This window comes from Sesamum indicum, linkage group LG12 (genome assembly GCF_000512975.1).
Source record: "Sesamum indicum cultivar Zhongzhi No. 13 linkage group LG12, S_indicum_v1.0, whole genome shotgun sequence".
Taxonomy (NCBI): domain Eukaryota; kingdom Viridiplantae; phylum Streptophyta; class Magnoliopsida; order Lamiales; family Pedaliaceae; genus Sesamum; species Sesamum indicum.
The window spans coordinates 2,586,259-2,598,645 of NC_026156.1; the positions used below are offsets into that span (position 1 = coordinate 2,586,259).

The 12,387-nt window shown below is 35.7% G+C and overlaps 3 protein-coding genes across 6 annotated transcripts in view; 1 reads left to right on the plus strand and 2 right to left on the minus strand.

Annotated features, from left to right (window-relative positions):
- On the plus strand, positions 2,533–6,868 carry LOC105175215 (zinc finger protein CONSTANS-LIKE 10). 2 transcript variants are annotated; one of them, XM_020698443.1, is made up of 6 exons: positions 2,533–2,741; positions 3,353–3,892; positions 5,239–5,439; positions 5,870–5,942; positions 6,045–6,174; positions 6,316–6,868. In XM_020698443.1, exons 2-6 carry the CDS (start codon positions 3,380–3,382, stop codon positions 6,443–6,445), a joined length of 1,047 nt encoding a protein of 348 aa, XP_020554102.1. In that variant the 5' UTR covers positions 2,533–2,741; positions 3,353–3,379; the 3' UTR covers positions 6,446–6,868. The 2 variants fall into 2 exon arrangements, with proteins under 2 accessions (XP_020554102.1, XP_011095879.1); XM_011097577.2 differs by having other exon boundaries at positions 2,542–2,741; positions 5,870–6,174.
- On the minus strand, positions 6,543–10,668 carry LOC105175216 (BTB/POZ domain-containing protein At5g47800). 3 transcript variants are annotated; one of them, XM_011097580.2, is made up of 6 exons: positions 10,092–10,668; positions 9,383–9,520; positions 9,228–9,297; positions 8,687–9,094; positions 7,839–8,576; positions 6,543–7,673 (listed from the first exon to the last, which is right to left on the minus strand). In XM_011097580.2, the coding sequence occupies exons 2-6, from the start codon at positions 9,439–9,441 to the stop codon at positions 7,353–7,355; spliced, it is 1,596 nt and encodes a 531-aa protein (XP_011095882.1). In that variant the 5' UTR covers positions 9,442–9,520; positions 10,092–10,668; the 3' UTR covers positions 6,543–7,352. The 3 variants fall into 3 exon arrangements, with proteins under 3 accessions (XP_011095882.1, XP_011095883.1, XP_020554101.1); XM_011097581.2 differs by having other exon boundaries at positions 8,687–9,088; positions 10,092–10,403; XM_020698442.1 differs by lacking the exon at positions 10,092–10,668 and adding an exon at positions 9,682–10,035.
- LOC105175217 (nuclear inhibitor of protein phosphatase 1) overlaps positions 11,862–12,387 on the minus strand; it is a 5,338-nt gene continuing 4,812 nt past the window's right edge. Inside the window, exon 5 of the transcript XR_002288159.1 lies at positions 11,862–12,354. The gene's annotated coding sequence lies outside the window, so the exon portion shown is untranslated. The remainder of the gene's footprint in view (positions 12,355–12,387) is intronic.

The following is a 12,387-nucleotide window of genomic DNA, read 5'->3' on the forward strand; positions in this document are numbered from 1 at the left end:
ATTTTGACTAATGAAATGACTAATTTGTTAGACGAAAACAAACTTTAGGGTGCTAAATATAATATTCCAAATCATAGAGAGTTTACGTGTAATTACATTAAACATAAGGGGAGGGGGTGTAATTATCCCTATATTTTATAATATAGATTGCATTTATTTATTTTACCTAAAAGGATTTAATAGATAGAGGATCTTTTTTTTAAAGTTGCCTTCTATTTTGTAATATACATTACAATTATTTATTTCACTTAAAATGAACCAAAATGGAGGATTTGCTAGTACAAGAAACTATGAGTTTTTTAATCGATTAATTTAACACTGTTTAGTATGTTCCGTGTTAAATATTATTTTTAATATATTTTATACTCAACAATATTACCGTCTACACACATAACACACCCCATACCGATAGGTATATTGATGTGTAGAGTTTAAAAGTTCATTTCGAGACTTATATTTTTTGGAATATAAATTGTTTGTTTATTTTATGTAAAAATAAACAAAAAATAGAAGATTTTTTAGGAAAATATGAGTATTTTTAGTCTATTAATCGAGCACTACCCTTAACACACCGCTTATCGAGAGCACGTTGGTTTGTAGATCTTTAAAAAATGCATCACGAACCTTCTATTTATGTAATTAAGGTTGTATTTAATTATTTTACCTAAAAGAAAAAAAAAGAAATGGAGAAAATATTTATTAAAAAAACACGAGTTTTTTTAAGCCTATTAGTTTAGCACATCATTTGTTGGGCAACGCTATTCTCAACACATTCCATATTGGGGACATATTTAACTTAATGTCGTATTTTTGACTTTGATAGAAATCGTAAGGTACATAAAACAACAGCAACAACTAGTTGTATTTTCGATGTCATAAATTATAAAGTACTAATAATAATAATTTCAAAATTAATGTGATTAAACTAAAGGAGTCTTTTAATATTTCTAATACAAATTATAATTTTCTTAGTATTTTCCAAACGTCTCATTAATTACTAATATTTTATTTTTTAATTTATAATTTAAAAAGAAAATCCAAACAGTTTTAAAATAAAATAAAATAGTTTTAAAAATTCCATAAGCTCAAACAAACCCCCTCTTATTTTACATTTGTGTGGTTACATTGGATTGGGCTGACAATGAATGCAGATCCAACGTATGTGCAGCTAAAATAGCCCATATATTTATGGGCCGATTCTGAGCTTGAAAAAGCGACTTATCTCTTCTACGATTAAACATGAAATAAAAATAAAATAATAATAATTGATATGAAATATAAAAAAATGTTAGATAAAGAAAAAGAGAATGCAATGATTATAAATAATTTTGAAATTAGTGAAATCTGTTTGAGATAATTTTTCTTTCAAATAAAAAAATTATTCCAGGATTGACAACTTTCGACTTGATTGGATGGGGTGAGATGAAGCGTGTTTTACAAGTAAGCGCAACCTTAAATATTGCTGCCTACAAACAAATAATTTGGGTTAGAGTGGGACCCATCCGGCTAACCTTTTGATGTTGCATGTTTACGTGGCGGAGTCCTATTAGTAATACTTTTATCATCACCAAAATTATGTTTTATTTGAATAAATGATAGTATTTACAAATTTAATTTAGTGTTAGTATTATTTTCAGAAATATAAAAATTCTGAGTATAATGGACTTTCTTTCAGTTTTACAAATTTAGAGAAAATTACTTTTTCTTTTGTAATTTCAAGATAAAAATAATTAATTACACTAACTTTTGGAAGTCTATATCTTAACCCTAGGTTTTATATTAGTGCTAACTTTGTCTTATATGAACATTTTAGATAAGTTAAGAATTAGAGTGGCTGATGATGATGGCTCTTTATATATATATTTTACCCACACATTTAATGAATTTTGAACTCAATGTCTTCACAATGAAATACTGAATCCCAAACCATTGGGCTGTCTCATAGGGACAATTTGAATGTCCTAATTGTATTTACATATTCTCGTTCACTTGTCTTTATCTTTTCATGACTCAATAGATTTATAGATCTTAAATCCTCATTCCCCTGGTGTCTCCCATCTCAAATCCCTGGTGTAAGGACTTATAATATTGTTACATCTTCCACATCGATTGTAAATAAGAAATGATTGAAAACTAATAATATTGTCACGTTTTTTATATCGATTGCATGTGAAATGTTGAAGTAATTTATAAGTTTGGAAATCTGATTCAACTATATAGTTTCTAAAATAAAAAAGTTAGTATAAAGTTGGAATAAATAATACTTTATACGTGAAAAGTGGTATGCAACATCAATATTAAATAAAATAGAATCAGCATATACCCTTTTTTTTCTTTTTTTTATCTAAAACAAGGAAATCTTTGTAGCCAATAATCACATGGATGCTGTTTTTTTTTTTTCTAATATCCTGTTTTAAAGTAAGAAAAAGAAAGGGGGTTTCCCTTTCGGACAGTGGTGCAATAGATAGAGTTGTAGCCGTAGGCCTAAAAGAACTTATCCTCTCCTTTCAACTCACAAAAGCAAAATTAAAAAACAAACTAAAAAGTGCAAAAAGTAGATTTGTGTGGGCCTACTTGGTTCTCATAAATTGCCCAACGCTACAGTCTACACCTTTTTGCTTATCCCAATCCCAAGAACACACACCCACACCCACACAGAAGCGTACACAATATCTGCTATCTCTCACATCCTTCCCGTCGTCGCGTTTCTCGGGCTGCGCATGATTCTTGAGTGCACATAGGTATGTTTTTCTTTGATGTTTCTTGAGGTGTTTTCTCTTGCTGTTTTGCCGCTGTTCTTGATATCAAGAGCTTCTTCAGATACTGGTAACTTTTAAGTTTTTACTCTGTTTTTGGATTTCTTTATTGTTCCTTATTTGCTTTCGCTCTTTGTTACGCCTAGGGGGTTTATGATCCGCTTCTTGTAAAGGGTATTTTCTGAGCTGTGGCTGATCTTTCAGTGGTTTTTATCTTCTTGTTTTTCTTTTAAAATTTGTTGCCCTTGCTGTTGAAGAAAACACGATCTTGATCATATGTGGGTTTTTATTAAGAAGCTGTGAGAAAGATGAAATTCTTGATTTTTATTATGTATAATATATTTTCTGTTCAAGTTTATTCATCCTATTTGCTCTTTGTGACGACTTCAAGGAAGACTTCTCTATTTTTATCAATAACATAAATTTATTCTTTAATATTTATGAAAATACCATCTCATGAATCACTTTGCCACCACTGACTTTTTTCCATTAGTTTTTAAGGAAAATAAATATAAAGATACAATATTTCATGGAATATGAGTTGATAAATAGCAGAAATTCAGTTGTTAATTACTACCATTTATGCATTCTTGCAGAGTTGAGAGTTGCGGTGGTAAATCAAAATGGGCCAATTATGTGATTTTTGCAGCGAGCAAATATCCATGGTCTATTGTAGGTCCGATGCAGCGTGCTTATGTTTATCCTGTGATCGGAACATTCATTCTGCAAATGCTCTTTCTAAGCGCCACTTGAGGACCCTTGTATGTGAACAATGCCATCATCAGGCTGCAGTTGTCAGGTGCATGGAAGAGAACGTCTCCCGATGTCAAAACTGCAATTGGTCTGCACATGCTGCCCCTTCTTCAGCTATGGAGCACAAAAGGGAGACAATCAATTGTTATTCAGGATGCCCATCTGCAGCTGAGTTTTCAACGATTTGGCCCTTCTTTTCTGTTGATTTGTCAAGTTGCAATCTTGAAGCCGATTCCATGAGTAATGAAGAGGAATATGAAAGGCGCCCTCAATCTCAATCGTTGCCGATTGGTTATAGTACAGAAGATGCTGCTCTGGATACCAATGCATCTAAGCTAGAGCAATTTAATGGGAGTGAATCTTTTAATCCTCTCAATCAGAAGGTAATTTCTAATCAGGGATCTTCATAAATAATCTTCAAGTTGAAACATCAGAAATCCAAATGGGAGCTTTTGTTCAGCAGACCAACAGCAGTGTAGGGGAAAAGGTCCCTCATTCAATTGGTTTTACCAAATCACAGTTTTACCATTAATTAGGTTTGAGTGGCTTATAATTTACAGCTAATACTTGGAAGAATTTCTTTTTCTCTCCTCCTTTCATATGGTAAACATATGGACTATGGATACTGGTTCTCGTGTTTCTCCAATAAAATAATCTACGACGACTCTCTAGAAGTTTCTGAACTTCTTCCCTTTTTTTTCCCAAAAGAATCTTGGGAGATGCTTCAAGTTTCCTCCATTAGTTTACTATGTTCTTTAATCGACATTCTATCTTTGTACTAGCTTATTTAAATGGAACAGTAGTACTATTTGATTTGCTTCTACTTTGCAAAAGAGAAATCATCTAGTCTGAACTTATCCTATAATAGGTCCAATTCCCCTGCATTCATGCACTTTTGGCTGTTGCTGTTGGTTGACTGGGGCCAAATGCCAGGAAGGTATGCTACTAACCTTACTTTATTTCGGGTCTAACTCCTGCCCTCCTATTAATTTCACAGAACCTTTTCATCTGACCAGAAATTTTGTAGAAAACACTGAAGAATCACATGATTTAACTATGGAACCAATGGCTATGCAAGCTATTCGTGTTAAAATAATGACTGGCAAAGATGTCCTACAATATCCAGAGTCTATATTCAACACATTACCCTTGTTAATATACGTGCAACTGAATTCTTTAAACTTTAAAACTTAGATTTTCTGGTGTGCATCATCAGTGCCAACAAGGAGGAGCAGATTCCTAATTTTAAGTTTCCATCTACCTTTCTAATGCCAATTATGGCCATTTAGAGGATATGGTAAATGATTTCTCCAACATGAACTTTAAAGAAATTAGATGCCTAGTAAGGTGTCCATACTTGTCAAGCGAAATATTTCTGCATTAATTCCACTATTATCATATTATCTCTAAAGGATTAAGAACCCCCTGGTTTTTTCAGTCTTCTTACACATAAGAAACTGCTTAAATGCAGTTTAAATGCAATGTCCGTGTTATTAGGTTAATGGGATAAGAGAATTTAAGTGTCACTTTACATCTGTAGAATGCTCCAGTAGAATTAAGTCAAAGGCTATAGTTAAACTTGTCATGATTGGATGTGTAACATGTCTTGGCATCACAGCTAATCTACGTCATTTCATATTCCTGTATTGTCTCCTTAAATTTTGTATTAGTTTTATACATGAATTATTACGAGCGCTAACTACTATGGTTTGGATTCATAATTATGCAGGCATGTTTATCGAGAATAAAGCATCTTGACTCCATTGATGATACTCTCTACCTGGACTTCGGTATCTCAGATATCGACTTGGATTTGGAAAACTATGGAGCAGTTTTTGATGAACTTGATGATCCACAACAATTTTTTGAGAATGGTGGAATTGATAGCTTGTTCGAGCATGGTACTGAATGCAATGTCAAGAGTGTAAAGGTAGCAAATGTCTGCCCCATGATTTCTTATGTTACTTAAACGGCATCTTAGATATTTGCTTGCTAGTTCATGTTTCAATTTCTTGGAGACTCCACCAAAATTGATGCTTTCTTTTCTAATTTCAACTTTATGATTGACATGATTTCTGTTTCTTATTACTCCTGCAACTAAGTCTCCTTTGGCAATATATTGGTATGAGTTCACACATTAAGTGGGTTATACAATCCATGAATGTCTTGGAGATCTTAAAAGCTTGCTTATAAGCTTTCTTCGAAGTAAACCTTTTAACATATGTGGCTAAGTAGACCAACTACATCTGGAGGCATATAAAAGATATAGATCTTAATCCTTTATAATCTTATGATGATCTTTAATAGATGTCTATTACTCAGAGTTTGTGTTCAAACAAATTTGTCTGAAAATATTCCAGGAATCCAGCTCCAAGAGTGAAACCATGCAGCAGGCATGCAGTAAACAAGTATCTGCTGACTCCATTACAAGCTGTAAGTCCGATACACACATTTGCTTTACAGAACCCGCGCAATCTACTCTCTCACTTTCGTTTCTGGCGCCGGATCATGAGTGTGAAACTAAAGATCACCTAGATTGTGAAGGGTTTTCAATGGCTACAATAGAGGAACATCCGTGCAATATTCCTTATCCTGGAAATCAGTTTTCATCAGCTATCAGGGATGGTGCAGTCTTGCGGTATAAAGAGAAAAGGAAGTCAAGGAAGTAAGTATAGTTGCCGTAAAAATTTCCAACCTTTCTTTTCTATGGCATAAAACTGAATTTGATTGATTTTGGTTGTTTGAACATTTAGATTGCTTAAGAAGCCATGCTTTATAAAAATAATGATTGTGTGCGTCCAAACAGGTTCAATAAAAAAATAAGGTATGCTTCACGCAAGGCGAGGGCTGATGTTAGGAAGCGTGTGAAGGGACGTTTTGTGAAAACCGGTGATCCGTATGATTATGACCCGCTGGACTTGACAAGAATTCACTGAATGTACAGTTTCCAGGGATCACTTGGTACGATATGCTGTATTTTAAAGCCTTGAAATATGTACGCAGGGGGTGAAGTAATGAAGACGTTTTTAGGAGCTAAATCGAAGTGCATAAATAATGAAGTCTTGGACCAACCACCTGTTTTATTTCGAGGAAGGACATGCAGCGAAAGAGAAAGAGATTATTTTCCTGCTTATACTTTCCTTAGTACATTAAAGAGCCATCTTCTGTGCATTAAAGTGGTGACCAGATTTGCAACTTTTGTGAAGAATTGCAAACTTATGATCTTAGCTTGCTATTTGTACCTGCAACATCCATGTACTTGATTTGGTTACTCAGAAGCCCTGTAATATGATACCTACTGCTTCGATATATGTAAACCCAAAGTCAAGGTTGTATATATTTTTGCCAGGTTTCTTGTTTCTCTCTTGCTCTGCTCGTGTTCTGTGTATCCATTTCTTTTTTCCTTTATTTCTGCGCCTCCTTTACTTCCATCGTGTTTGTTCTCTTTGCTTGTTTTTTCTTTTTTTCTTTTTCAATCATCTGAAATATACTCTACTATTGGTTGTTTGAGCAGTGGGAACTGTCAAAGTTCATACGACGGTGTTCGTTCATGCAGATGGATTAAAATTGTGAAAATCATGCGGTCAAGTTTGGAAGTTCATTGAATAAAACAATCTGATACACAGATCCCTTTGATTTCATTCATTCCAAGAGCTAGTTATTGAACAGATGTACACACCGGGAGCAATAACAGGAACAATGAATAGCTTTATACATACGCTATTGTTTACATTTTAAAGTGCATAGGATATGTGCAGAAATTCACTCTGCCAGTGGGTGTGAAGCATACACCTTGTGGGTTATCTTCCTCCGCCTTAGCTGCAAGTCTTCAGGGCATTCTTCTCATTTAATCTCTTTTTGCATGAATTCAACTGAATTGCAGAACCCCCTCATCTCTGATTTCCCTTCTCGATTTCTGGTTGGTCTTAGTGGCAGCTTATCATTAGATTCAAGAACTCCAGCGGTTCCAAGTTCTCGAGATGTATGCTTTTTATTTGTTATATAGTTTCCTTTCTCCTGTTCAAAGAAGAGAATTTGGACCACTGTTCGCAGCGGCAAATGTTCGTTCCTAACAGCATGGGCGCGTACTCCTGGTGACAATTTTTGGCAATCTAGAACCCGACAGAGCTGTTTCTTTTCTATTTTGCTCAGTTCAGGATGCTCCTGTTGTAGAGTAATATAGATATAAACGTTGCATGAAGAAAACAGATGTAAAGAAATGCACATGAGACTTGGAACTACTGATTAAGGAGAAGCAAACTTGTCGGTTTCATGTATCTAAGCTAACTTAAAGGTAGTCTCTACTACATCTAGCTAGCAGCACCATACCTTGAGGTAAATGTTAATTGCCTTGTAGAGATCATCGTGGTGGGGCCGTGCAATCCCTGGCAGAGTTTCAGCAAGAGATGCCACCTTTTGAACTGGCATGTTGGCATCCTTTGCAACCACTGGCAGGTAGGAATCGATAAGCTTACCGATCTTTTGTATGGACATTAGTAATCGACTTTCATCTGCAGGTGTTTGTCTTCTCCACTGCCGCAAGAAACTCTCCAAAACCATCGTAACCATATCAATGTTGGTGGAGGTTTGATCATTAGGGGTCTGAGCTGGAAGCAGCAAATCACTCAATGTAGCCTCCTCGAGTTGTAAACCTGAGAGCCTCAAGAGTTCTGCTTTTGTTACCGGAGAAACTGCAAGAAAGTTGGTGATTCTAAGGAGTCTCAGCAAGAATTTAATGGAGACAGACCCTTTATCTGCCGGAATCAGGCCCACAATGGTCTCAAGAATTTTCTGTTTTCTGCCTGGAGAATCTTGTTCTTGAGAAGTTGAAGTCTCATTAGGCCTATTTTCTGTGATCTCTGGCAGCCAACGGCTTGCATAGACGTGCAATGCCTCGCCAATGAGCTGTGGTTGCAGCATATTTGTTGACTTAACAGCAGCAACTATGCATCGGAATATGTCTATGCCAAGAAATGATAAGTCCTCAGTCCACCAGTCCCTTGGCACCGATGATTGGTGGCGCTTTGTCCAATACCCTGGTCTAGTATACGTATAAGACCATGTAACCTGAAGAGCGTTTTTATACATAATTGTACATAATTACTATAGATAGTAGTACAGAAAACCATGGAAAAAGATACATATACATATATATATACATATTAATTTACACTAACCTTTGTTGGAGGTGTCAATATCTTGTCAACAATTGATTCTATGCACCTCCTGATAATACCAAGATTTTCTGACCACTCGTACACTTTCTCAGTGTTCTGAAGAGTCAAAATGGAATCCTTCCAACCTTCAAGAATGCATGATGAAAAGAAAGCCTCCAATTTCATGGCCAAGTTTCCCTTTTCAACTGCTTCAGTCATTCTGAGGAACTTTGCAGCACAGAAAGCAGACACAAAATTGTGGGCGCTGAGGTTGATTGTGATCCCATAGCAAAACTTAGCACAGAGCTCGAAAGCTTCCTCTCCCCCGGGAATGTCGTGCAGGTCCAGGGCAACACTGTTGGAACGATCATCTGACTCAGAGCAAAGGCGTTGCAACAGTCCGGACTTTGGAAGAAGAGGATACTGTAGCTAGGCAAGACAATCACACATTTGAGTGATCTCGATCGGACATATACAAAAACATACTACAGTACTCTATTAGTTTCTTTTCTTACATGACTATATATCTGATCAGGGTATTAATAGCTGTGATATATTTTACCTTATGGAGAAGGTAAGTAACGTCGTTTATCTGAACAGTGAGGTCACTTGGTACATCAGACATCACTGTCCTGAAAATTTCAAAACTACATCAGCATTAGCTGATCATTTCAGAATAGCAATTACAACTAGGGTTGCTAAGGTTTGCGTTTGTACCTAGTGGCCTCCTCTGTGTAGAAGGTGTCTGGACGAGTCCCCAGTTTCATGAACTTCATTTTAACTTCCGTGATAATTATGCTTTTGCAAGGAAATTGCCACTGCCGAAATCATGGAACTAGGACTTACCACCTTCTCCTATGTATAAGTTCACAATAAATTCAACCTTTAATACTATAGATAGAAGATACACTGGACAGAAATTTAAGCAAAGACTGCGTCGTTGCTCGTTGTATAATACGAGAAAAGACTGCGAAGTAGCAAAATCCACCCTGACATTCTGTATATTGACTACTTACTGTTTAACCTGAGGCGCTAAAATTAAGCACTTCATATTCGAATCCCGACATCCGAATAAAAGCAATCAGAAATCGTGGAGCAAAGAAAAGTGCAGTGTCTCAATGTCTTTGTATACATGCTAGAGCTAACTAGCTGAAGTTGGGCATCATCCTTTTGAAATCAATAAGGATCCTTAACAAGTTTCGGACGTAAGCTTTGAAAATTTCCCATTGTCCATACTCTACAAATGGAGTTGCACTAAAAAGTTGATCATAAAGTTGTTTACCTTTCTTCCCTTTCCTGAACAACTATTGCACAACACAACATATACAAACATAAAGTTGGCTTCAATCTTTGTGAATAATCAGAGGATAATCATGCATGTACAAAGAAATGATAAAAAGCCAACGGTTCATACATATTGCATTACCTCAAAACGGGAAGACTGGCAGTTGATTCATGCATGTCAAGGGTTTAGGAAAGGAATTAAACACAGTTTTTGATCAACAGACAGGAGACAAAGAAGAGGAAGAGGGGAGAAAAGAATGCTCATTCATGGACAGAAAGAAAACCCTACACAATATATGACCTAGAGAAAATATTGTACACAAACGTGCTCTTAGTCAGCTTAATTGGTAATAGTTAATGCATCATTTAATATAGAAAAAGGGCAAGAATTCAAGAAATAAGTTAATGATAATCATCAGCACCCTATTTTTCAAGCTGATTGAGAAGTTTTGTTGAGCATGCAAGTGGGTAATCAGCTACTACCAATTCTTGAAAAAAGGGTTTTTCATGAAGTGGGGCCCTGTTGGAAAGATGAGGATCATGTGGGCACTTTCTCATCATACTTCTCCCCACTAGTTTGGTTTAGTCGTCTTCTTAACCTTCTTCTTCTTCTTCTTCTTTGAGAGGGTTGTATACTTTGTCGGCCACGTGTCTTGTCGGGTACCGTGGGATTCGCGATATCTCAATTGGGACTGGTCGGAGTTGACACGGTGATGGTACATGGGAGTTGATGAGATTAGATGTATGTTGGTGTTTATGGAGGCCACCCAACCACCACTTTTCTCCTATATATCTCAATGCCTTGTCAATCATAATAGCCATTTATTAATATTCTTGTAAATGCGATTTTGTGAGAATAGTTTTTGTTTAGTTTGGGAGTTCAACTATTTCCTACTCATTTTTATTGTCGGGAGCATTTATTTAGACTTCAACAGCTCAATCTTATCACTTGAATAATGTCGATTTAAAAAGAAGAAACTTATGTACTATCTAAGAATATACTAATTAAGTCTAAAAAGCAAATGACGATGTTATAAATAATTATTATTAATTATTAATTATGTGGACAACAACGTGGAATATCAACGGAACAAAATACTTGTCAAATCCCTCCTCTAATTTATTAATCACAAAGCTAGATCTTTCTTTCCTTTATCTTTTTTTGAATAATTAAGCTAGATTTGATACTCATCTTATGGCCTATCAAAGTTGTAATCCTCTATGTAGCCTCCTTACCTGAAAAAGATGTTGTATGATGACAGGAGTAGATGATGATGACAACAATCATATACATCAATAACGTGATCATCATCGTCATGGATACCAATTTACATAGTTCCGCACTAACGATTCTTTTATAATTACTGGGTATCTGAGCCAGCCTTTTTCCAAGATAACCCATGTGACTATTCTTAAAGAAAATCGCATTTTCTAAGTTAAACGGACAAACATATTTTTTTTACTTCCAAAGCAAGTAGGCAATATGGTTTGCCTTATATTTCTAGCAATTCAGACAGGTCAGACCTCAAAATCGTATTACAAGATATGGCAGTAGTCAGTTTCCCACATCATGATACAACATAAGTCGTGTTTAGTTGATGCCACCACATTTCCAATATCGAGCAGAACAAATAGGGAATGTGGGCTCGCAACTTTATAATTTAAGATACCCGTGTCCCATCCTACACAACAAAATATTCCTCCTGTTTATTTGTTTAATTACGTGTTCTTGGCAAGGAACGATGTCTATGCTTGTCTGAGTGGTGTTATTGATCACTAGCAATATTTATTTGGAGTAATATGAAGTAAAATATACAATTTTAATGAAATAGAAATGCAGGAAGAAGTTGAAAAATGAAATCAAGCACTGGTGGATTTACTGGCCTGTTTCTAGATTGGAAATTCACAAAAATGTTGTAAATAATTGAAGCACGACTTTACTTTTGAACGCAAAGCAAGTTTTTTCCTACACACAGACCACGTGACTACAGAGACTTGTCCCTCAACAAGTACAAATTGGAGTGTGAATATTCATATTTTTTATACAGAGTAAACGGGACACACAACAATTGTGTGTTAAAGCTAAGACAAAGTTGTTACACTCCCTATTTTTTTTAAGACTTCGATTGCAATCAGAGGCAGCCTGCATCATGGAGGCTACCACAACCACTGCCGATCACCCAGAAACTCAACAAGTCCTCAATGATCGGTTAGAAAAAGTGTTGCAAGATTTCAATGAATTCCGAGAGAAAATGTCACAGTCAAGTTTGAGTGGTGCTATGAAACTTGAAGATCTTATTGATTTGTATATCAACAGTGGTGGAGAGAATTCATATAGCATGTCACAGACCACACAAGACCACTTCACGGCGATTCTTGAAGATTTCAACAACTTCGAAAACATGCTGCAACCAAACCAAGTGGTATCCGCAGATATA